This window comes from Entelurus aequoreus, linkage group LG12 (genome assembly GCF_033978785.1).
Source record: "Entelurus aequoreus isolate RoL-2023_Sb linkage group LG12, RoL_Eaeq_v1.1, whole genome shotgun sequence".
NCBI lineage: Eukaryota > Metazoa > Chordata > Actinopteri > Syngnathiformes > Syngnathidae > Entelurus > Entelurus aequoreus.
Genome location: NC_084742.1, coordinates 31,236,725 through 31,261,220, shown reverse-complemented (window position 1 = coordinate 31,261,220; position 24,496 = coordinate 31,236,725). Strand labels below are relative to the sequence as shown.

General features: G+C 39.9%; 1 protein-coding gene across 1 annotated transcript in view; it reads right to left on the bottom strand.

Moving 5' to 3' along the window:
• Nucleotides 1-24,496, bottom strand: part of lemd3 (LEM domain containing 3) — a 44,331-nt gene that overhangs the window by 5,052 nt on the left and 14,783 nt on the right. Inside the window, exons 3-11 of the mRNA XM_062065647.1 lie at nucleotides 16,392-16,461; nucleotides 14,580-14,653; nucleotides 9,191-9,270; nucleotides 8,967-9,112; nucleotides 8,743-8,844; nucleotides 1,809-1,911; nucleotides 1,013-1,191; nucleotides 827-908; nucleotides 649-754 (exon numbers count right to left, since the gene is read on the bottom strand). Of these exons, the coding sequence (XP_061921631.1) occupies nucleotides 649-754; nucleotides 827-908; nucleotides 1,013-1,191; nucleotides 1,809-1,911; nucleotides 8,743-8,844; nucleotides 8,967-9,112; nucleotides 9,191-9,270; nucleotides 14,580-14,653; nucleotides 16,392-16,461 (942 nt within the window). The remainder of the gene's footprint in view (nucleotides 1-648; nucleotides 755-826; nucleotides 909-1,012; nucleotides 1,192-1,808; nucleotides 1,912-8,742; nucleotides 8,845-8,966; nucleotides 9,113-9,190; nucleotides 9,271-14,579; nucleotides 14,654-16,391; nucleotides 16,462-24,496) is intronic.

Genomic DNA, 24,496 nt, shown 5'->3' with positions numbered 1-24,496 from the left:
ACCTAAGAAAACATTTTCCATTAGGCAACTCTACCCTTTAGCCACGCCCCCTCGGGTAAGCTGCTTCCGGTGTTGCGACCTCTGTTTACATTTGTCACGTCAAAAATATACCTTCTCGTTGGCCTCAGTTAAATAATCTATAAGTATAAAGGTTGGGAAATAATAGTGTTTAGATTGTAATCATCCAATTATGATTAGCAGCGAAGTAGCAAGCCGTCAACGTTGTGGCTCGGTGGGCGAATGCAGGCGACAACAAGTAAATGAGCAAAATGATGCAAACTAGCAAGCTTGTTTTGGCGCCCCTGATCGTCTCCTTGTCCTGCAATTCAGCGTGGCGTTTAGGCAAAAGGAACAGCGAGTACCTATGGCTGAGGCGAGCGTTAAACACATTTTGTTTAGATCCTATTTTTTTCCCCATCCATCCATTTTTACCGCGCGTTAAACACATTTTGTTTAGATCCTATTTTTTTCCCCATCCATCCATTTTTACCGCTTTTATATGTTAAAAACGAGGAAGTGATATTTTGACGCAAAAATTATTGTTTATTAACACAGATTTCCGTATTTTAGGAGCCATTTTACATGTCTGCAAATCACTGCAGCCTGAGTCATTTAAAGAAAGTAAGTGCTGTTACTACGCATCAATACCTCTCGCGAGTTCTTGTCGACCGCGATGTGGACGATGCCCTTGTTATCGCTGCACTTCTCCAGAATGGCCTCGTGGATGGCTAGATCCCAGTTGTCTCCAACTTCCCTGATGACACGCAAACAAGTTATGAGTTGAAAGGAACAGAGGAAAATAAAGCACAAAAAAGCAGACACTCACATGACCGGGTCAAACATGTTCCTGATCTTTAGACACGGGGTCAGGCTGTTTGGAGGGGAATTCCTGCGGTCTAGAGGGAAGGCTGAGAAGCAGAAACAGAAGATGAAACTGCCAAATAAAAACACAGCACAGAAGGTAAAACCGCCAAATAAAAACACAGCACAGGGAGTGTTAAAGGTTGGGTACCTTTTCCCTGCCAGACTTTGGAGGGAATCGAGCTGGTCTTGTCGCAATTTTGAGATGGGTGGATCCACCTCCAGACAAGATAGTCAGCCCCCCCAATGATCTGGGTCTCTGTTCGGATTCTAGACTCGTTTGCAGACAGAAAGCTCACAGAACGCTCCCAAATCCTCTTCATTTTCTTCCTGTAAAGGCAACATATTCCAGCAAGGGCCGCATAGTCAAAAACTGGAGGGCTACTTTGCTACATTTAGAAAATTTAAGAGGCTGAAAACCAAGCCAATGTAGGTTAGTACATGCTAAAATACCTGAAAAAAACATCTTAGCTTTGTGTTATAGATCAGTGGTCCCCAACCTTTTTGTAGCCGCGGACCGGTCAACGCTTAAAAATTTGTCCCACAGACCGGGGGGGTGGGGGGATGTTTCTTTTTTTTCATAAAGAAATACAATCATGTGTGCTTACGGACTGTATCCCTGCAGACTGTATTGATCTATATTGATATATAATTTATATATTGTGTTTTTTATGTTGATTTAATAAAAAAAATAATTAAAAACAATTTTTTTTAATTTGTTGTGCGGCCCGGTACCAATCGGTCCGCGGCCCGGTGGTTGGGGACCACTGTTATAGATGACAAAGCTAATCAGTGTAATATTGGGGCCCGCAATTTGGACCCCACTGCTTTTGCCTTTGATTAAATGGATTAATTGGATCTGACTTCTGTTTAGTAATTGACTTTTTGAAAATGTGATTATTAAATGTTTTTTTAATCATCTCTGTTTTGGCAGTGATCGTACTTACCGTTCCTGAGGTTGGATGAGTGAGTCTCTGACATGGGGTATGGGCAAATAGGGCTGAAAGTCTTGGTTCTCTTGGCATGCCTCACTATGGCTCCTCAGCACATCTGAACATCACACAGTTGAGATTTAATCAGCGCCAAAACAATTCAGACGATGGCACAATTAATTAAACTACAGCGGAACTTGATTAAGCTGACGCCCTTTGGATTGGCTGACTCATGTCGACATAACCAAAACTAGCTATTGCTTGAGCATTGCTCTACAGTTACATTTGTGCGTATGTGAGTTGGCAGGGATTGGGCAGACAATCGACGTGCCGAAACAAGCAAGTACACGCGCACATCTTTGCCGACTATAGTGTGATTGTGCAATTGGGGTGCACACAAGGATGTTTGTAGTGGGGGTGTGTCTGTTGGGGGCGATTTGGCTCAATCAACAAGCTGATACAAACACACGCATGTGCCCAGCGTAGCTTACTGTTGCGGGTGTCCCGATCCGATGTTGATATCGGATATTGGTTTGATACCAGCAAAAAAACATTGGCTTGCATCTTAACTTCTAGTAGAAGACAAACAGTCCTGCAGCAGGATTAATGGTGCGAAGCTCGACAGCCAGTTAACAGCTAGATGTTCTCCAATAAACAGATGGTTGGTCTTGTATTTTAGTGAAGACATTTACAAAGGCTAGGCTACTAGAAGCTATACAACAGTTCAGCTCATGAATGTCTTAAATAGAAGAATATTACAGTGTAAAACATGACATTTGTCAACATAAACAAGTATGAAGTAATTACAGTTGCATATTACTAACAGATACAAGGTCTAGAGTTTAGAGTATCCTTTCCACATCATTCAACTCACGGCGTGAGCTTAATCTAATTAATCATTGTGGCCACGAGGGGTCGCCAAAAACTAATAAGCACTCCACTTCAAAATTCAAAGACAATATAAATCTATTCCAGACATTTAAAACCTACCGTTGTTCTTTGAGTAATTTCACTTGATCAGACCTTTTCTAACATTTCCCACACAACATAATAAAAGTATGTGGGATTTGTGCTGCAATATCGGTCCATTATACTGTTGGTCTTGTATTGAAAGTAAAAAGGTTGTATCGGGACACTCCTTCTCAACTGATTGTATTGCAATTGCTTCTCTATTGTTACATTTTACAAACTATGATAATAGAAAGTAGGGCTGCAGCTATTGATTATTTTAGTAAACAGGTAATCTATTGATTAATTTGTTCAATTAATAGTGTCAGCTGCGTTTGACAGAGCTAACAATTCCCTACGTTGTCTGTCTTTCAGTTTGAAATAATTGCAAAACTTTTGACAGCTTCTGTTTGTTTCTGGTCATTTTCACTTTTTCCCCCTCGTTGTCCTTCTTTGAGCCGTCCCCTTTTATCGACACTCGGCAACACCACTCTCATGTAAACTCTATCTTATACATTTTTAGACTTATTAAACTAATTTAACGGCTCATCAAAGAACAAAATACAAATCAATGCTTTTTTCTAATCAAATTAATCCATGAATCCCTGCAGCCCTAATAAATAAATAAAAATTAGCGCATCAAGTCAGAACAAAAACGTATCATTCAATTAATGTGATCGCTTCTCTGCACGCAATAGAGAGCTGATGATAAATTGTAAACACCACCATGTAGAGAGAGAAATAACATCCTGTCATAAAAATAAGACATACAATAAGGCTATTAAGTGTGTTTAATAAAAGAACAATATATGCAGAGGTGGGTAGAGTAGCCAGAAATTTTACTCAAGTAAGAGTACTGTTACTTTAGAGATTTATTACTCAAGTAAAAGTAAGGAGTAGTCACCCAAATATTTACTTGAGTAAAAGTAAAAAGTATGTTGTGAAAAAACTACTCAAGTACTGAGTAACTGATGAGCAACCTGTTCGTTTAATGATGACGGCAACAAATAATGCACAAAAGCATAAAAATAGCAATGAGCAAATTCAGAGCCAGGAATATCTCTTAAGCAACTAAAACAATAATATATATTAAATAATACATTAAAATTAAAAAAATTAAGGCAAATTGAGCCACAATAACTTAACAGCACAATAGGCTCAGTAGGCATTCATTTATTGATTGATTGATTGAAACTTGTATTAGTAGATTGCACAGTACAGTACATATTCCGTACAATTGACCACTAAATGGTAACACTCCAATAAGTTTTTCAACGTTAATCAATTACTTAATAAATGACCAAGTCGAGGTGATCTACCTCATATATACATATACATATACATACACATATCATATATATATATATATATATATATATATATATATATATATATATATATATATATATATATATATATATATATATATATATATACACACACACAGATTTATATATACAGTATATAATTTATATTTATTTATTTTGCCGTTTTTGTTCACATGTTAAAGGTGTTTTAATGAATATACATGCATGTTTAACATATAGATTCCTTTCTTTCATGAAGACAAGAATATAAGTTGGTGTATTTCCTGATTCTGATGACTTGCATTGATTGGAATCAGACAGTAGTGCCGATAAAGTCCACGTTTTCAAATGGAGGAGAAAAAAAGTTCCTCCTTTCTGTCTAATACCACATGAAAGTGGTTGGTTTTTGGCATCTTATTTGTCCAGATTCCATATTCGTTTTTATACACTTTACAAGAAATACTTTGGTGGCAAACTCCGTAGCTTGCTAGCTTGTTTGCGCTGGCTTTCGGAGACTCTTATTTTGTTAACGCAGGCGCGATGGAGCGGCACTTTTATTGTGAAGACAGGAACTGTGCGGTCAGTCTTTAAGCTTTTGACGGGAAGTACGGTTGAAATAAAAAAGTGTCTTTTTTTCCTTTACACTTTTGATTGATTGATTGAAACTTTTATTAGTAGATTGCACAGTACAGTACATATTCCGTGCAATTGTCCACTAAATGGTAACACCCGAATAAGTTTTTCAACTTGTTTAAGTCAGGGTCCACGTGTGACGGTCATGCGACCGCCTGGCTCTGTTTGATTGGTCCAACATCACCAGTGACTGCATCTGATTGGTGAAACGGAGTCAAACGTCACCAGTGACTGCATCTGATTGGTGAAACGCAGGCATGCATAGATCCTACTTTGAAGGTCTGTCTGACAAACCAAAACAAAGCGTGCATTAACAGATCAATAAAAATCAGTAGCGAGTAGCGAGCTGAATGTAGATAAATGGAGCGGAGTAAAAGTAGCGTTTCTTCTCTATAAATATACTCAAGAAAAAGTAAAAGTATGTTGCATTAAAACTACTCTTAGAAGTACAATTAATCCCAAAAGTTACTCAAGTAGATGTAACGGAGTAAATGTAGCGCGTTACTACCCACCTCTGAATATATGTGAAGCTTTATATAAAAGTAAAGTTGGGGCAATACAGACAAAATAAATTATATACATTTGGCTGACGATAGCGCTTTTAATACTTATACTGTGATAATGCATGTAGATGACACATTGTAGCTGTGTCCCGCAAATTTGAAAGCAACAAGCAAACAAATGCCTCCTCAACGAACTATAGCATTCTTTCTTGTAAGCGGCTAATGTCCCTCCACTGTGCATAGCCACTTTTTAGGTCAACAATCCTCGCCTATATGGCGGCAAATAAACAAGTATTATTATTACCAGAAGACGAGAATTTGCTAAATATGCTACACTAGACACTGTAAGAAGTAGAGGTGGGAATCTTTGGGCACTTCACGATTAAATTACCATTTAGGTTCAGGAGCTATGATTTGAATAAAAAATTATTATTGATGCAGCTTTAATTCATGTTTATTGATACAGTTATAGATTTCTTTTTGTTTCACTAAATAAGCGTTTATCATTTGCAACTTTAAAAAAACGATTTATTTATAGTAAGAAACAGATAAATTAATTCTCACATTTATCAAATTAATGAAAATGTGTGCAACACTGCACCATAAGTGCTCGATAATAAAAGAGCTGGTCGGATCTCTTGGTGAGTTGGCTCGCTGAAGTCAGACAAATTTTAGAAATATCTGCATTACATTATTTACAATAAATACATTGATTATTGACGTTTACTAATCGATTCTATAATGAATTGCGATGCATCTAAAAATCGATAATTTCCCCCACCTCTAGTAAGAGGATATGCTAACCGCAAACTAGAGCTCTTGAAAGTAAACGAGCAGATCGATACAAAAATCGACAGTAACGATACCAAGTATACTGTTGAGCAGGGGTGTCAAACCGGTTTAATCCGACAAGCAGAGTTGCCTAAGTATAAAAATTAGCTGCAACTTTTCATGAAAGAAATTGCTGTTGTAAACAAATCCACTTGATAACGCAATAGCAATTCTGTTAGGCAAGCACACAATTTATAGCAGCGAAGTAACGATATTAAATCTCATGGTACAATATAATCACAGTATTAAGGCCACGGTATGATATTATTGTGGTATATGTCCCCAAATTTGAAAAAAAAATACAGTGTGTAAAATTAAGTGTCAGAAATGTTTAGGATGAACACACTTACTGTATTTGAACACAAACATAATGTTAAAACGTTAAATATTCATATTCATTACTGCAAACATAATGTTTTCAGTGCAAATAATTGTGTAGGAATATCCACAGTTTCAAGCAAATCCATCCCTCCAGTTTCTACCCCTTGTCCCTCTCAGGGTTGTGGGGGTGGCTGGAGCCTATCCCAGCTGCATTTAATAAATAATAATTAAATAATAATTAAATAATTAATTTATGTTATTACGCCGTCATGCTGTGTTTTTGTCTGATTAAATTGTGATCAAAAATGTAATCAGTAAATGATTTTCAAAATTTTAAGTATCAACATTGGTATGACCAATAATGCATGTACAAACCCCGTTTCCATATGAGTTGGGAAATTGTGTTAGATGTAAATATAAACGGAATACAATGATTTGCAAATCCTTTTCAACCCATATTCAATTGAATGCACTACAAAGACAAGATATTTAATGTTCAAACTCATAAACTTTATTTTTTATTTGCAAATAATAATTAACTTAGAATTTCATGGCTGCAACACGTGCCAAAGTAGTTGAGAAAGGGCATGTTCACCACTGTGTTACATGGCCTTTCCTTTTAACAACACTCAGTAAACGTTTGGGAACTGAGGAGACACATTTTTAAGCTTCTCAGGTGGAATTCTTTCCCATTCTTGCTTGATGTACAGCTTAAGTTGTTCAACAGTCCGGGGGTCTCCGTTGTGGTATTTTAGGCTTCATATGCGCCACACATTTTCGATGGGAGACAGGTCTGGACTACAGGCAGGCCAGTCTAGTACCTGCACTCTTTTACTATGAAGCCACGTTGATGTAACACGTGGCTTGGCATTGTCTAGCTGAAATAAGCAGGGGCGTCCATGGTAACGTTGCTTGGATGGCAACATATGTTGCTCCAAAACCTGTATGTACCTCTCAGCATTAATGGCGCCTTCACAGATGTGTAAGTTACCCATGTCTTGGGCACTAATACACCCCCATACCATCACAGATGCTGGCTTTTCAACTTTGCGCCTATAACAATCCGGATGGTTCTTTTCCTCTTTGGTCCGGAGGACACGACGTCCACAGTTTCCAAAAACAATTTGAAATGTGGACTCGTCAGACCACAGAACACTTTTCCACTTTGTATCAGTCCATCTTAGATGAGCTCAGGCCCAGCAAAGCCGACGGCGTTTTTGGGTGTTGTTGATAAACGGTTTTCGCCTTGCATAGGAGAGTTAACTTGCACTTACAGATGTAGCGACCAACTGTAGTTACTGACAGTGGGTTTCTAAAGTATTCCGGAGCCCCTGTGGTGATATCCTTTGCACACTGATGTCGCTTGTTGATGCAGTACAGCCTGAGGGACCGAAGGTCACGGGCTTAGCTGCTTACATGCAGTGATTTCTCCAGATTCTCTGAACCCTTTGATGATATTACGGACCGTAGATGGTGAAATCCCTAAATTCCTTGCAATTGCTGGTTGAGAAAGGTTTTTCTCAAACTGTTCAACAATTTGCTCACGCATTTGTTGACAAAGTGGTGACCCTCGCCCCATCCTTGTTTGTGAATGACTGAGCATTTCATGGAATCTACTTTTATACCCAATCACGGCACCCACCTGTTCCCAATTTGCCTGTTCACCTGTGGGATGTTCCAAATAAGTGTTTGATCAGCATTCCTCAACTTTATCAGTATTTATTGCCACCTTTGCCAACTTCTTTGTCACGTGTTGCTGGCATCAAATTCTAAAGTTAATAATTATTTGCAAAAAATGTTTTTTTTTATCAGTTTGAACATCAAATATGTTGTCTTTGTAGCATATATGAATATGGGTTGAAAATGATTTGCAAATCATTGTATTCCGTTTATATTTACATCTAACACAATTTCACAACTCATATGGAAACGGGGTTTGTACTACAGTAGAAACATGCTACAACAGAAAGTAACTAGATGTTAACAATAAATTAGCTAGTTGATCAATAATAGTTTTGAGAAAATAACAACCAGGAATTACAAAATATGTTACCACATATGTCGGCAGCTAAATTAGGGGCCTGTGTAACCAATTTAATGGTCCTATTATCATTTATTTACCAAATAATATACAGATATGGTTATCGCAGGAGGCTGAAATATTTATCGCAAAATAGATTTTAGGCCATATCGCCCATCCCTATATGAAAGATATTCTTAAATTACTTCTGTTGTGATCCGTCACCATATATAGAAAATAAAAACAAATTAACTTGACCTCCCCCTCAATATAATAGTAGGAGAAAACACGTAATTGATCTCATAACTAAGACGCAAGGTGTTTTTCTGAGTTGCGCCTCTCCTTGTATGCAAGAGTCAACAGCCTGAACATGAGGTATTTCTTACCAAGTATCCTCTCCACCATGTGGTACATTTGCCTGGTTTCCTCCTCCTCTTTCCTCCAGTGATACTTGACGTAGCAGACCAGACCCCACACACTGCCAATTACTGCAGACAGACGAGCACCCACATGATTCGCAGGTTGAAACATGACTAATAAAATGCACATTCCACTTGAATACTTCAGAAATAATAAGTAGAGGTGTAGGAGACGGTGACGTTTATCTTACCAGCCACAAAGAGGAAGACTCTGCTGATGACTGTGAGGAAAGCTCGGCGGAAGCGACATGTGAATGGCATCTGTGGATGTGTCGACTCCAGACGAGAGATTTCTGACACATCAGTAATGGGCTCATCGGCTGCCTGCCCGACCAGCCTGAAGACATATGAAGAGTAATTATTGTGTGCCAAAAAAAAAATCCTCATCGGCATGAAAATGTCTATTATGCAATACCTTATCCCAACATCTTGGTTTGTCCGGATGATCCATTCAAGTGACGAGTAGATTAAGTCTTCAAACTCCTCATTTTGAGTCTAGCAATAAATACACCAATTATTTAATGTGCACACACACTCACTGTATGTCATGATGAACCCTTAAAAGGTGGCAATTGATTTTACAATAGCAGCGCAGGGGTTACATTGAAAAGCTTAGAAACAGAGAAACAGAAAATAAATATATTGTACAGTACAACCCATTTAAGTCTGCCCTGTTTATATCAACAACCGGTCAATGTTGACCAACTCATGAAGTTCGGGTCCATCATGTTCTTCTTATTACTAAAAAGTGCCTGCTTAAGTCAGCATCGACATACCTCTTTTATAGACATAATTTGAGTTACAATTCCGTTAGGTAAGAGCATAAAATATTATATGAAAACAAACAACTATAAGTTCAAAAATCCTTTATCATCGGCCATTCACCTAATGTATCTGGCCATATACAAATGAGTAATAAATGTGCAAGCACTGGTTAATTTTGGTTTTGATTATCTCCATGACCAATCAGGAAAGTATTCTCAGCACTTCCCTTTTTCCACATTTTGTTATGTTACATACAACCTTTTTCCACATTTTGTTATGTTACATACAACCTTATTCCGAAATGGAATACATTCATTTTTGTCCTCAACATTCTGCACACAAACTTTTTTAGACATTTTTGCAAATGTATTAAAAAATAAGAAGGTAAGTATTTAAAGCCTTTGCCATTAAGCACAAAAGATAGGTCAGGGGCATCCTGTTTAAACTGATCATCCTTGAGATGTTCCTACAGCTTAATTGGAGTCCACCTGTGGTAAATTCCGTTGGTTAGACATCATTTAGAAAGGCACAAACATGTCTATAAGTATTCAGACCCCTTAAAAATGTTTACTGTTTCATTGCAGCCATTTGCTGATATTAAAAAAGTTCATTTGTCATTAATGTACACTCAGCACCCCATCTTGACAGAAAAAATAGAATTGTAGAAGTTTTTGCTAATTAATTAAAAAAAGAAAAAAAGAAATATACAGCCATAAGTATTCAGACCCTTTGCTCAGTATTGAGTAGAAGTTCCCTTTTAAAGGCCTACTGAAATGAATTTTTTTTATTTAAACGGGGATAGCAGATCCATTCTATTCGTCATACTTGATCATTTCGCGATATTGCCATATTTTTGCTGAAAGGATTTAGTAGAGAACGACGACGATAAAGATCGCAACTTTTGGTATCTGATAAAAAAAAGCCTTGCCCCTACCGGGAGTAGCGTGACATAGTCAATTGAAAGGCTCCTCACATTTTCCTATTGTTTTCAACGCAGCTAGAGCGATTCGGACCGAGAAAGCGACGATTACCCCATTAATTTGAGCGAGGATGAAAGATTCGTGGAGGAGGAACGTTCGAGTGAAGTACGAGAATGCCGTGCAAGACATATCTTTTTTCGCTCTGACCGTAACTTAGGTACAAGCTGGCTCAATGGATTCCACACTCTCCTTTTTCTATTGTGGATCGCGGATTTGTATTTTAAACCACCTCGGATACTATATCCTCTTGAAAATGAGAGTTGAGAACGCGAAATGGACATTCACAGTGACTTTTATCTGCAAGACAATACATCGACGAAACACTTTAGCTACAGAGCTAACGTGATAGCATCGTGCTTAACTGCATATAGAAACAAAATAAATAAATCCCTGACTGGAAGGATAGACAGAAGACCAACAATACTATTAAACCAGGGACATGTAAATACACGGTTAATGCTTTCCAGCCTGGCGAAGGTTAACAATGCTGTTGCTAACGACGCCATTGAAGCTAACTTGGCAACCGGACATCACAGAGCCATGCTAAAAACATTAGCTATCCACCTACGCCAGCCCTCATCTGCTCATCAACACTCGTGCTCACCTACGTTCCAGCGATCGACGGTGCGACAAAGGACTTCACCCGATCACAGATGCGGTCGGCGAGACGGAGGAAGTTAAGGTGAGTTCGCCGGCTAACGCGTCTGCTATCCATCTCTGTCTTCCTGGTTGTGTTGCTGTAGTCCGCCGCTAATACACCGATCCCACCTACAACTTTCTTCTTTGCAGTCTCCATTGTTCATTAAACAAATTGCAAAAGATTCACCAACACAGATGTCCAGAATACTGTGGAATTTTGAAATGAAAGCAGAGCTTTTTTGTATTGGATTCAATGGGGTACCAATACTTCTGCATCAACTGATTCCGTCACACGCATACGTCGTCATATCTAGACGTTTTCAACCGGAAGTGTGGCGGGAAATTTAAAATTGCAATTTATAAGTTAACCCGGCCGTATTGGCATGTGTTGCAATGTTAAGATTTCATCATTGATATATAAACTATCAGACTGCGTGGTCGGTAGTAGTGGGTTTCAGTAGGCCTTTAAGCTAGTATTGCCATGAGTCTTGAAAATGATGCAACAAGATGTCCCACCTGGATTTGGGGATCCTCTGCCATTCTTCCATGCAAATTTTCTCCAGTTCTGTCAGGTTGGATGGTGAACGTTGGTGGACAGCCATTTTCAGGTCTCTCCAGAGATGCCTAATAGGGTTTAGGTCAGGGCTCCGGCTGGGCCAGTCAAGAATGGTCACAGAGTTGTTCCGAGGCCAATCCTTTATTTTGGCTGTGTGCTTGTCTTGTTGGAAAGTAAACCTTTGGCCCTGTCTGAGGTGCTGAGGACTCTGGAAGAGGTTTTCTTCCAGGATATTTCTGTACTTGGCCGCATTCATATTTTCTTTAATTGCAACCAGTAGTCCTGTCGTTGCAGCTGAAAAACACCTCCATAGCAGGACGCCACCACCACCATGTTTCACCGTTGGGGTTGTATTGGGCAGGTGATGAGCAGTGCCTGGTTTCCACAAATACCGCTAAGATTTAACGCATAAAACTTTAATCCTGGTCTCATCAGAACAGAAAATCTTATTTCTTATAGTCTGGGAGTCCATGTGTATTTGGCAAACTATGTGGGCTTTCATATCGCTTGCACTGAGGAAAGGCTTCTGTTGGGCCATTCTGCCACAAAGCCCAGACTGGTGGAGAGCTGCATTGATATTTGAATTTAAGGAACTTTCTCCCATCCCCCTGCTGCATCTCTGGAGCTCAGCCACAGTGATATTTGGGTTCTTCTTTACCTCTCTCACCAAGGCTCTTCTCCCACGATTGCTCAGTTTGGCTGGACGGCCAGGTCTAGGAAGAGCTGTGGTCGTCCCAAACTTCTTCCATTTAAGGATTATGGAGGCCACTGTGCTCTCAGGAACCTTGAGTGCCGCATACATTATTTTTTAACCTTGGCCAGATCCGTGCCTTGCCACAATTCTGTCCTTGAGCTCCTTGAGCAGTTCCTTCAACCTCATGATTCTCATTTGACATGCACTGTGAGCTGTAAGTTGTTACATGGACAGGTGTGTACCTTTCCTAATCAAGTCCAATCAGTTTAATTAAACACATCTTGACTCCAATAAAAGGAGCAGAACCATTTCAAGGGGTATAAGAAGAAATTGAGAGCATGTGAGTTAAATATGTGTGTCACAGCAAAGGGTCTGAATACTTATGACCATGTGATATTTCAGTTTTTCTATAATAAATTTGGTTAAAATATTTACATTTGTTTTTTTTTCTGTCATGATTGGTTGCCGAGTGTACATTAATGAGAAATCAAATTAACGTTTTTGATTTTAGCAAATGGCTTTAATGAAACAAAGAGTGAACAATTTAGAGGGGTCTGAATACTTTCCGTACCCACTATAAAGGTCCCACACTTGCATGGCAGCACAAACCAAGAATTAAGTCGAAGGAATTGTCTGTGGTATTCTGAGACAGGATTGTTTCGAGGTACAAATCTGGGAGGGGTACAGAAAATATCTGCTGCCTTGAAGGTCCCAATGAGCACAGTGATCTCCATTGTTCGTAAATGGAAAAAGTTTGGAACCACCAGAACTCTTCCTCGAGCTGGTTGGCCGTCTAAACTGAGCAATCGAGGAAAAGGGGCCCTAGTCATGGAGGAGACCAAGAGCCCGATGATCACTTGGTCAGAGCTACAGGATTTCTCTGTGGAGAGAGGAGAATCTTCCAGAAGGACAACAATCTCTGCAGCAATAAACCAATCAGGTTTGTGTGGTATAGAGGCGAGATGGAAACTTCTGTTGTAAAAGTTTGCCAACATGCACCTGAAAGACTTTCAGACCATGAGAAACAAAAGTCTCTGGTCTGAAGAGACGATTAAACTATTTGACATGAATGCCAGCCGTCATGTTTGGAAGAAATCAGGCACTGCTCATCACCAGGCCAATACCATCCCTACAGTAAAATATGATGGTAGCAGCATCATGCTGTGGGGATGTTTTTCAGCTGCAGAAAGTGGAAGACTATTCAGGATAGAGGGAAAGATGAATGCAACAATGTACAGATAAATCCTAGATGAAAACCTGCTCAAGAGAGCTCTTGAACTCCAACTGGGGCAACAAGTTATCTTTCAGCAGGACAACGACCTTAAGCACACAGCCAAGATATCAAAGGAATTGCTTTAGGACAACTCTATAAATGTCCTTAAGTGGCACAGCTAAAGCCCAGAAAAGAATCCGATAGAACATCTCTGGAGAGATCTGAAAAAGGCTGCGCAGACGCTTTCCATCCAACTTGATGGAGCTTGAGAGGTGCTGCAAAGTGAAATGGGCCAAAGTGCCCAAAGCAAGCCTGTGGCATTGTATTCACAAACAACTGAGGCTGTAATTGCTGCCAAAGGTGCATTGAGTACTGAGCAAAGGCTGTGAATACTTATGTACATGTGATGTCTTAGTTTTTTATTATTAATACATTTGCAAAAAAAAAGTAAACAAAAAAAACTTTTTCTGTATGGGGTATTGTGTGTAGAATTTTGACAAAAATTAATTTATTCCATTTTGGAATGAGACTTTAACAGAACAAAATGTGGAAAAAGTGAAATGAATACTGTGTGATACTGTGAATAATGATAAATGGGTTATCCTTGTATAGCGCTTTTCTACCTTCAAGGTACTCAAAGCGCTTTGACAGTATTTCCACATTTACCCATTCACAAACACATTCACACACTGATGGCGGGAGCTGCCATGCAAGGCGCTAACCAGCAGCCATTAGAGGCAAAGGGTGAAGTGTCTTGCCCACGGACACAACGGACGTGACTAGGAAGGTAGAAGGTGGGAATTGAACCCCAGTAACCAGCAACACTCCGATTGCTGGCACAGCCACTCTACCAACTTCGCCACGCCGTCCCTACTTTCCGGATGCACTGTATGTCGTGAGTCAGCCAGTCTAAAAGGTGTCGACTTAAATGGGTTTCACTGTAATTATAAACTATACCATTAAATATGCAGAGGCCTCAGCTATGGACAGACTTCTGTTTGGATACTGCTGTTCTCCACAGTCATGTCGGCCTGCAAACACAACAAATAACTTACATAAACAACCCCCAAAATATAAATATTAATGTGTGAAATTGCATTGTCTTCATTTTAGTGAAGTTAGTACACAGTCATAGTAAAAAATGTAATTGTAATAATAATAATTAGCATAACAATTTATTTTGGTGTTTCGGTTTTCAACCTTGGTTTACTCATTTTTGGTTTCGGTCGGGAATTTTATTTTGACGCATCTCTTAAATGAACGTATGTAATTTGATGGAAATAAAGATGTGAAAATATTATTTTTTTACCAGAAGAGAAAGCAACATCATGTAACATCATGTAACATCTCACAGCAGGTTAAGTTTTTCCCTGACACCTGCGTTTTGAACCTTAAAGGGGAACTACACTTTTTTTGGGAATTTTGCCTATCGTTCACAATCATTATGAGAGACAAGAACGCGTGTCTTTTTTCTTTTTTAGTATTTTAAAGATGATAAAAAACGCTTGGAAGATGCAATTAATGAGTCACTGTTGTAGCTTTCAAAACCGTTTACAACAACTTCAAAACCCTCCAATGTTTTATATACACGCAAGTCTATACAAAATGTAGTCACAGACACGTTCATAACAACATGTAATATGTTCAATATTTACCGTATTTTTAAATGTTTTTAATCAATTCCGGGAGTGACTTCTTCCGCACATTGATTTGTTTCCGTAGCAGCGCACTTGCGACTTCCAGCAACAAACGCTTGTGTGTTCTAATCAGGGGGTCGGCATGACTTTGACGGTGTAAATGTGGAACTTGGAGCCATGCTATTTCAACATAAATGAAGTGCCTTATGGTGTCTTATCGCATTGTGTTGTCCATTACAAATAAGCTTGCTTATCTCTTGGGTATGCTCGCTCACTCGCAACCACATTAGTATGAGTAATAACTATGTCTATTTTAGCAAACATAACGACAGCCCCCATCCCCCAAATAAAAATAATCAGAAAGAATCAAAGTGAGACTGAAAATAATCCACACTGTTGATTTTGTACACATGGCCTGAATGGGGACATTATGTTTAAGAATTACCCAACATTAATTTACAAGAGTCACAAGTTTACATGCTGGGAGAAAAATAACATTACCTCACTTAATAAGGCCATATAGTATTATGATTCTAATCTACATTTAACACATTTCCTTGTCTACATAACCTGAAATGGTGGGGCTTTAGTCAAATTATGCAAAACATTTTCCTTTACAACCCCATCTTCAAACCCATTCTTAAGTCGTTATGGGGGCTGTCTTTTCAAAGGGTGGATTAACCCCCTCCATCTTACTGAGATTGATTCCCCTTGTCAGACATCTTCGTAGTTTTCAAGGTACGCTTCTCACCAGGTACAGAAAATTATCACAAATTGGAATTATACGTTACTTTGTATTTTAAATAATTGCGGCATCGCAGTTGCAAACATGTAGCGTAGCCAAACATGTTTACACAAACAACTGTCACCAAAAGCGCTCACACTGACCTTTAGTATTGAGTTTTATAATGGAAAGCAATAGTAATATGAATATAATGGTTGGGGGAACAGTGGATGGTTTCTTTGTTCTAAAATTCAATCGTCAAGTGTACAAACCGAAATACAGCCCAGGACAAAACTGAGATGGCAGAATCTATATGGATAGAACTCTCTCCCTTCACTACTACAGCAATTTTGATGCAGCAACTAAGCAACTTTGTCACTTTGTGCAGTGCTAATGTTTGGTAACTACCAGCTGTGTGTGCCAAATGGTCGTGGAGATTGAGCAGCAACTTCAAGATGAGGTCCCTCACAGGCTTGTCCTGCAAACAAAAAAGAAAACATGTAATGAAATTTTACTTCCATGCTCTTTACCGTTATTGGTGGCTGCGTAACAGTTCTGAAAGCATGTTGGGCAACAAGACAGAACAGTTTATGCAACTTTTGGAGCCCAAGTAAACAGGGATTAGTAGTAAGTAGGATGAGGTGCATCTTTGCACGTCAACACTAAAGTTTGTCCAAATTTGATGAATGAGATAACTGCTTGTGTCAACTGTCGTTTAGCTTTACATCCCAGACTTAAGTATACCAATTGTATACAACTGCACTTGTATCACACTCACTGCATTTCCATGCACTAGATGGCGGCGCTTCACGGCGGCAGCTTCTTGCAAGCGCTCTTGGAAGTGTAGACCGATTTGGCAAAAATACCCGTCACTTCAGTCAATTTCATGGCTGGCTCACAGGGTGTTCACTCCGTGATCACTTACGACCGACTTACGATTCTGGATGTGGAGAGATCGGGCCATTTTGGGCTGAAAGATGCGTGTACGGTGGACCTACTCGCTAGCTCGGGAATTCTTTGCGAGCTACATCCAGCAGTGGCCTTTGAAGCAGCTGCGTCCACTACCAGCGGAGACCATCAACGAAAGAGACGTAAGCGGTGTGCTCGGAAGCAAAAGCGGGGATGTCGGGCGGAGCTAACAACAAAGCTAAAGGCGTTGTTGTTAGCGGGGCTAACGCTAAAGGCTAATCCTCAAAGAAGCGCTAATAAGGAGTCTGTTAAGATAGAACTAGCCAGTGCCAGGCTGGATAATCCCTGCACACATAGCAATTCTCTTAGAATAATATACAACTCACATAATGTTTTTTCTGCGTCAGAGGTGGACATGCATTTTACTGAGGTGGCAAACAATCTAAAAATTCCTGTCATATCAATTCCTACATATGGTCGAAATTATTTAAAGTGCACTACGCATAATAAACGTAACATTATTAACATTGCCACTACGGATACTTTCAACAAAAACTCCTCAAAACAGCCCACTACCTATAATATGGGCTTTTTAAACATAAGATCATTGTCTTCCAAAACGTTATTAGTTAATGAAGTCATTAGAGACAACAAACTTGATGTCGTTGGTCTAGCCGAGACCTGGCTCAAACCAGACAAATTTTTTGCACTGGGTGAGGCGTCTCCTCCTGGCTATACGGGAACGCATATTGCCCGTCCCATTAAAAGGGGTGGGGGTGTTGCACTAATATACAACAAAAACTTTAGCCTTACCTCGGACCTAAATAATAAATATAACTCGTTTGAGGTGCTTACTATGAGGTTTGTCACACCGCTGCCTCTGCACCTGGCTGTCATCTACCGCCCCCCAGGGCCCTATTCGGACTTTATCAATGAATTTTCAGAGTTCGTTGCTGATCTAGTGACGCACGCCGACAATATAATCATAATGGGAGACTTTAACATCCATATGAATACCCCATCGGACCCTACATGCGTGGCACTCCAGACTATAATTGATAGCTGTGGTCTTACACAAATAATAAATGAACCCACGCATCGCAACGGTAATACGATAGATCTAGTGCTTGTCAGGGGTGTCACCACCTCCAAAGTTACGATACTCCCGTACACTAAAGTAATGTCCAATCATTACCTTATAAAATTCGAAGTTCTGACTCATTGTCAACAAACTAATAATAATAATAATAACTACTATAGCAGCCGCAACATTAATGCTGCCACAACGACGACTCTTACTGACTTACTGCCTTCGGTAATGGCACCATTCCCAAATTATGTGGGCTCTATTGATAACCTCACTAACAACTTTAACGACACCCTGCACGACACCATTGATAGTGTAGCACCGCTAATGCTAAAAAGGGCCCCTAAAAGGCGTACCCCATGGTTTACAGAAGAAACTAAAGCCCAGAAATTATCATGTAGAAAGCTGGAACGCAAATGGCGTGCGACTAAACTTGAGGTTTTCCATCAAGCATGGAGTGATAGTTTAATAACTTATAAACGCATGCTTACCTCAGCTAAAGCTAAATATTACTCAAATCTCATCCACCTCAACAAAAATAATCCTAAATTTTTGTTTAGTACAGCAGCATCGCTAACCCAACAAGGGACTCCTCCCAGTAGCTCCACCCACTCAGCAGATGACTTTATGAATTTCTTTAATAAGAAAATTGAAGTCATTAGAAAAGAGATTAGAGACAATGCATCTCAGCTACAACTGGGTTCTATTAACACAGATACGACTGTATACACAACGGACACTGCCCTCCAAAATAGTTTCTCTCTCTTTGATGAAATAACATTGGAGGAATTGTTAAAATGTGTAAATGGGACAAAACAAACAACATGTTTACTTGACCCAATTCCTGGGAAACTTATCAAGGAGCTTTTTGTATTATTAGGTCCATCAGTGTTAAATATTATAAACGTATCACTTTCCTCTGGCACTGTTCCCCTAGCATTCAAAAAAGCGGTTATTCATCCTCTACTCAAAAGACCTAACCTCGATCCTGACCTCATGGTAAACTACCGGCCGGTGTACCACCTTCCGTTTATCTCGAAAATCCTCGAAAAAATTGTCGCACAGCAGCTAAATGAACACTTAGCGTCTAACAATCTCTGTGAACCTTTTCAATCCGGTTTCTGGGCAAATCACTCTACGGAGACAGCCCTCGCAAAAATGACTAATGATCTATTGCTAACGATGGATTCTGATGCGTCATCTATGTTGCTGCTTCTTGATCTTAGCGCCTCTTTCGATACTGTTGATCATAATATTTTATTAGAGCGTATCAAAACGCGTATTGGGATGTCAGACTTAGCCTTGTCTTGGTTTAACTCTTATCTTACTGACAGGATGCAGTGTGTCTCCCATAACAATGTGACCTCGGACTAAGTTAAGGTAACGTGCGGAGTTCCCCAGGGTTTGGTTCTTGGCCTTGCACTCTTCAGTATTTACATGCTGCCGCTAGGTGACATCATACGCAAATACGGTGTTAGCTTTCACTGTTATGCTGATGACACCCAACTCTACATGCCCCTAAAGCTGACCAACACGCCGGATTGTAGTCAGCTGGAGGCGTGTCTTAATGAAATTAAACAATGGATGTCCGCTAACTTTTTGCAACTCAACGCTAAGAAAACGGAAATGCTGATTATCGGTCCTGCTCAACACCGACATCTATTTAATAATACCACCTTAACATTTGACAACCGAACAATTAAACAAGGCGACTTGGTAAAGAATCTGGGTATTATCTTCGACCCAACTCTCTCGTTTGAGTCACACATTAAGAGTGTTACTAAAACGGCCTTCTTTCATCTCCGTAATATTGCTAAAATTCGTTCCATTTTGTCCACAAATGATGCTGAGATCATTATCCATGCGTTCGTTACATCTCGTCTCGATTATTGTAACGTTTTATTTTCGGGCCTCCCTATGTCTAGCATTAAAAGATTACAGATGGTACAAAATGCGGCTGCTAGACTTTTGACAAAAACAAGAAAGTTTGATCATATTACGCCTATACTGGCTCACTTGCACTGGCTTCCTGTGCACCTAAGATGCGAGTTTAAGGTTTTACTACTTACGTATAAAATACTACACGGTCAAGCTCCTGCCTATCTTGCCGATTGTATTGTACCATATGTCCCGGCAAGAAATCTGCGCTCAAAGAACTCCGGCTTATTAGTGATTCCCAGAGCCCAAAAAAAGTCTGCGGGCTATAGAGCGTTTTCTATTCGGGCTCCAATACTATGGAATGCCCTCCCGGTAAAAGTTAGAGATGCTACCTCAGTAGAAGCATTTAAGTCTCATCTTAAAACTCATTTGTATACACTAGCCTTTAAATAGACTCCCTTTTTAGACCAGTTGATCTGCCATTTCTTTTCTTTTCTTTTCTACTCTGCCCCCGCTAGCCTGTTCATCGGATGGGGACATCTCTACGCTGCTGACCCGTCTCCCCTCGGGATGGTTCCTTCTGGCCCCACTATGGACTGGACTTTCGCTGATGTGTTGGACTTTCACAATATTATGCCAGACCCACTCGACATCCATTGCTTTCGGTCTCCCCTAGAGGGGGGGGGGTTACCCACATATGCGGTCCTCTCCAAGGTTTCTCATAGTCATTCACATTGACGTCCCACTGGGGTGAGTTTTCCTTGCCCGTATGTGGGCTCTGTACCGAGGATGTCGTTGTGGCTTGTACAGCCCTTTGAGACACTTGTGATTTAGGGCTATATAAATAAACATTGATTGATTGATTGATTGATTTTTCAAATAGTTAGTTTTTTTGTATTTTCACACCAAAGTATGAAGTCCAAGTGTCCATGCACTCTCTCTAGTGCGACTATTGTTAATACGCCATGTGCCTCACTGTACTATGGGGGACGCCTTTTAGTGTGGTTAAATGAATTTGACGTCACCCGAGCCATTTGTGGATCCTTAAAACTGGTTTTAACAGATGTCCGCTGTAATACTGGCAGATATTACATATATTACGTCTCTGATGGCGGTGCTGTTGTTAAATAGCAGACAGCATCAAGAAATGATCTTGGATTGTGCTACGAACATGACGCTACTACCAAAAATGTATTGGGCAGGTCGGATGCAATGAAAGACCGGCGTTTTTTTAGAGGGAATTTTCAGGCGAAAATCTGGAAACAAAATATTTGAATGTCTTAATATAGTTAATTCAAAAGGCTCTGTGGATTAATGGAAAGATTTTTTAAATTCAAAAGGAAAAGACTGTGTGTGCCCCGACTAATATCCAGATGAAGTTTGCTATTGTTCTGGAATATCTTGCCAGTTGCGCGGAAAGTGAATCAGTTGGCTTGCACAAATGCAGTGTGAAGAGGTTTGTGTACGCTTTATTATTTGTATTTAATATACCTGCTTCATTCTATTTCATCTTATTTGTATTTCCTTCAGGAGTCCGAATTAAGCCGGTATCCTACATTTCCTTAGCTACCTTCGTAAATAAATCTCAGTTTATTTTTTCCTACCATCGATGCACTTCAAAATGTTTTGTTCTTTTAATTTGTGAAGCAAATAAAGAGTCTCCTTTTCATTACAATTGTTGCTATGTTTTTATTGATTGGCATCTGCTTGCGGGTTGTATGCCGCACGTTGAGACTGGCAAATGCGTGGTACTAAGGCTCTTCTCCTGCCGCACACCCCGCCCCTCGAGAGATCTGGTTTTCAATTGCACAATCCAGGTGTGTTAGTCCGACTTTTTAAAAACTGAACACGATCGGATTAAGGTGTTTACATGGGATGTCGGAAGCTTATCTAGAGCCAAACTATTTGTGTAACGGCTACTCTTGCGTTCCAAAAAGTTCGAAAAAATCAAAATAAAGTAATGCAGAGTAGTCTTGAGGAGGAGGTGTCTGACTCACTAAATTCCTTAATAAGCACTCGCGGAGATATGTCGAGATTCCAAATGATCATAATTTATTTTCCCAAACAAAAAATATTCTCCGTGGTTGACTTTCAACATAATCAAAATAACTTATTTAGTGTGGCTTCAAAATAATTTGTTTTAACGTGGCTTCAAAATAACTTGTTTTAGCTGGCTTGTTTAGCGGTAAACAAACTGTTTCACTCCTCACTCCTTCAACATGATAGACAGACAAAGGGCACCCAGCTGTCCTGTCTTCTTAATTTTAGGAGGAGGAAGTGGCTCACCAGTAGGAGCGTGAGCAGCTGAAAACAATCAGTCAATCACAATGAAATCTAAAACATCCAATAATTCATTAACATCATTCTTGACATTATTTGATTTCATTGTCAAACAATTTATAAATAAATAATATAGATAGGCTCCAACTGGCTCCAACATCCCGGCCCCTAATTGTGTGCTTTAGCAAAACAATTACATAAATAATAATATTCACAGGAGCCATAATAGAACAATATAATCCAAACAATTATGTTCTTCAAATTCAAAGTTAATTAAGTTACTTGAGTTACTCGTCAAGTCTCTTCAAAGTCCATAGTCATATCTGAAGCGGTCATCGAGTCATCGAGTCTGGAGAACCGAAGCCCCCCTCAGTCCATCAAACTGCTTCCATTAGCAGGCACAGTTTATCTATTGGTCGTTGAACCGTGTTGGTCTTGGTTTTAACCAAAACACTTCTCACAAAGCCTTTGGTATCTGGAAATGTCTTTACAATACGGCCCATAGTCCATGAGTTTCTTGGTGCTGTGTTATCAACAATGACAACCAGATCTCCAGGACTCAAGTTTCTTCTTATGCTGTTCCACTTGCTTCTTTCTTGCATGAGTGGAAGATACTCTTTTGTCCATCGGTTCCAGAAGAGATCTGCAAGATATTGAACTTGTCTCCATCGCTTTCTTGAATATTGATCATTTTTCTCAAAGACCCCTGGTGGCATAATCGGTTTCGCTTTCAGCTGAAGCAGGTGGTTTGGGGTTAGTGGTTCTAAATCATTGGGGTCACTTGACACTGTAGTTATCAGTCGGTCTTTTAGGATAGCTTATACTTCACACAGTGCTGTTGAGAGTTTTGTCGTCCAGTGTTTGTTGTTTTAGAACAGATGTGAGGATCTTTTTGACTAATTTGATCAGTCTCTCCCAAACACCACCGTGGTGGGCTCCAAAAGGCGGATTAAACATCCATTTTATTCCCTCTGTTAGAAAGGTGTTTTGAATTTTGTGATGATTCAACTCTTTCAAAGCCTCCTGTAGTTCCTTTTGTGCTCCCACAAAGTTAGTCCCCTGGTCAGTTCTGATACTTAGAACTGGTCCTCTTCTGCAGATGAATCTGCGTATGGCATTTATACATGAGTCTGTGGTTAGAAAGTTTGCCATCTCTAGGTGAACACCCCGACTGACCAGGCAGGTGAAGATGACCCCCCACCGCTTCACCTGAGTTCTGCTTCTCCTCACTTCAATGGGACCAAAGTAATTGATGCCAACATAACTAAAAGGCGGTAGGTCTGGATACAAGCGATCTTCTGGAAGATCCGCCATTTTTTGTTCTCCAGGTCTTGCTTGCATCCGTCTGCAAAATACACAGTTTCTAATGATTTTCCTGGCTAAGGAGTTTGCATGGGGGAGCCAAAAACTTTGACTTAGCCTGGAAAACATATGGCTTCTTCCTGAGTGCCCGACTTGATGATGGATATGTTGCAGGATGAGGTTAGATATGTGGGAACCTTTAGGGAGAATAATTGGGTTCTTCTGGTGCACGGGCATTGCACTTCTGTTTATTCTACCTCCCACTCTCAGGATACCATTATCAAGAATCTGATCCAATTTGTAGATGTTGCTTTTCGAGTTGAGGGTTTTGCCATTTTCCAGACAAGTGATTTCATGGCTGAAGTAACGTCTTTGCTCAAAACAAATGATCTTCTCTGCCTCTTGCAGATCCTCTACTGATAAATTTTGCATCCCTTGCTCATCTTTCAGTGTTTTCTTCATCTTTGAAGACACAAGGTTCTGTCTTTTTCTTAGCTGACTTAGCAGCTGAAGTAGTCTTTTCACCTTCAATATCCAGGCCACAGACTTCTGAAGTCAGTTCCATGATGAGTGATACTTGATCACTGTGCACATTGGATGTTGCTTTTCAATGATTGCACTGTTAACTGTGACCTCTTTTTTCACCTCAGGATCATTTGCTGGTATTTCTCCTAGACCTTGTATCTTTGGCCATGTACTTTTCTCTTTTCCCAGGTATTCAGGACCTGTCAGCCATCTTGATCTTAAGAAAGATTCAACATGCAGCCCTCGAGATGCATCGTCGGCTGGATTGTCTTTTGACTTTATATATCTCCACTGGCTTGTGTGGGAGAGGTCATGGATCACAGCAACTCTATTGGATACAAATGTGTGAAATTTCTTGGTCTGATTGTGGATATATTTCAATACAGATGTACTGTCCAACCAGAAAGTTGAATCTGTGATTGGCAGGTGCAGCTCCTTCCTCAGCATCCGATCCACTTTTACTGCCAATGTTGCTGCAGTGAGTTCAAGCCGGGGTATGGTGATCTGCTTGAGAGGTGAGACTCTGGCCTTT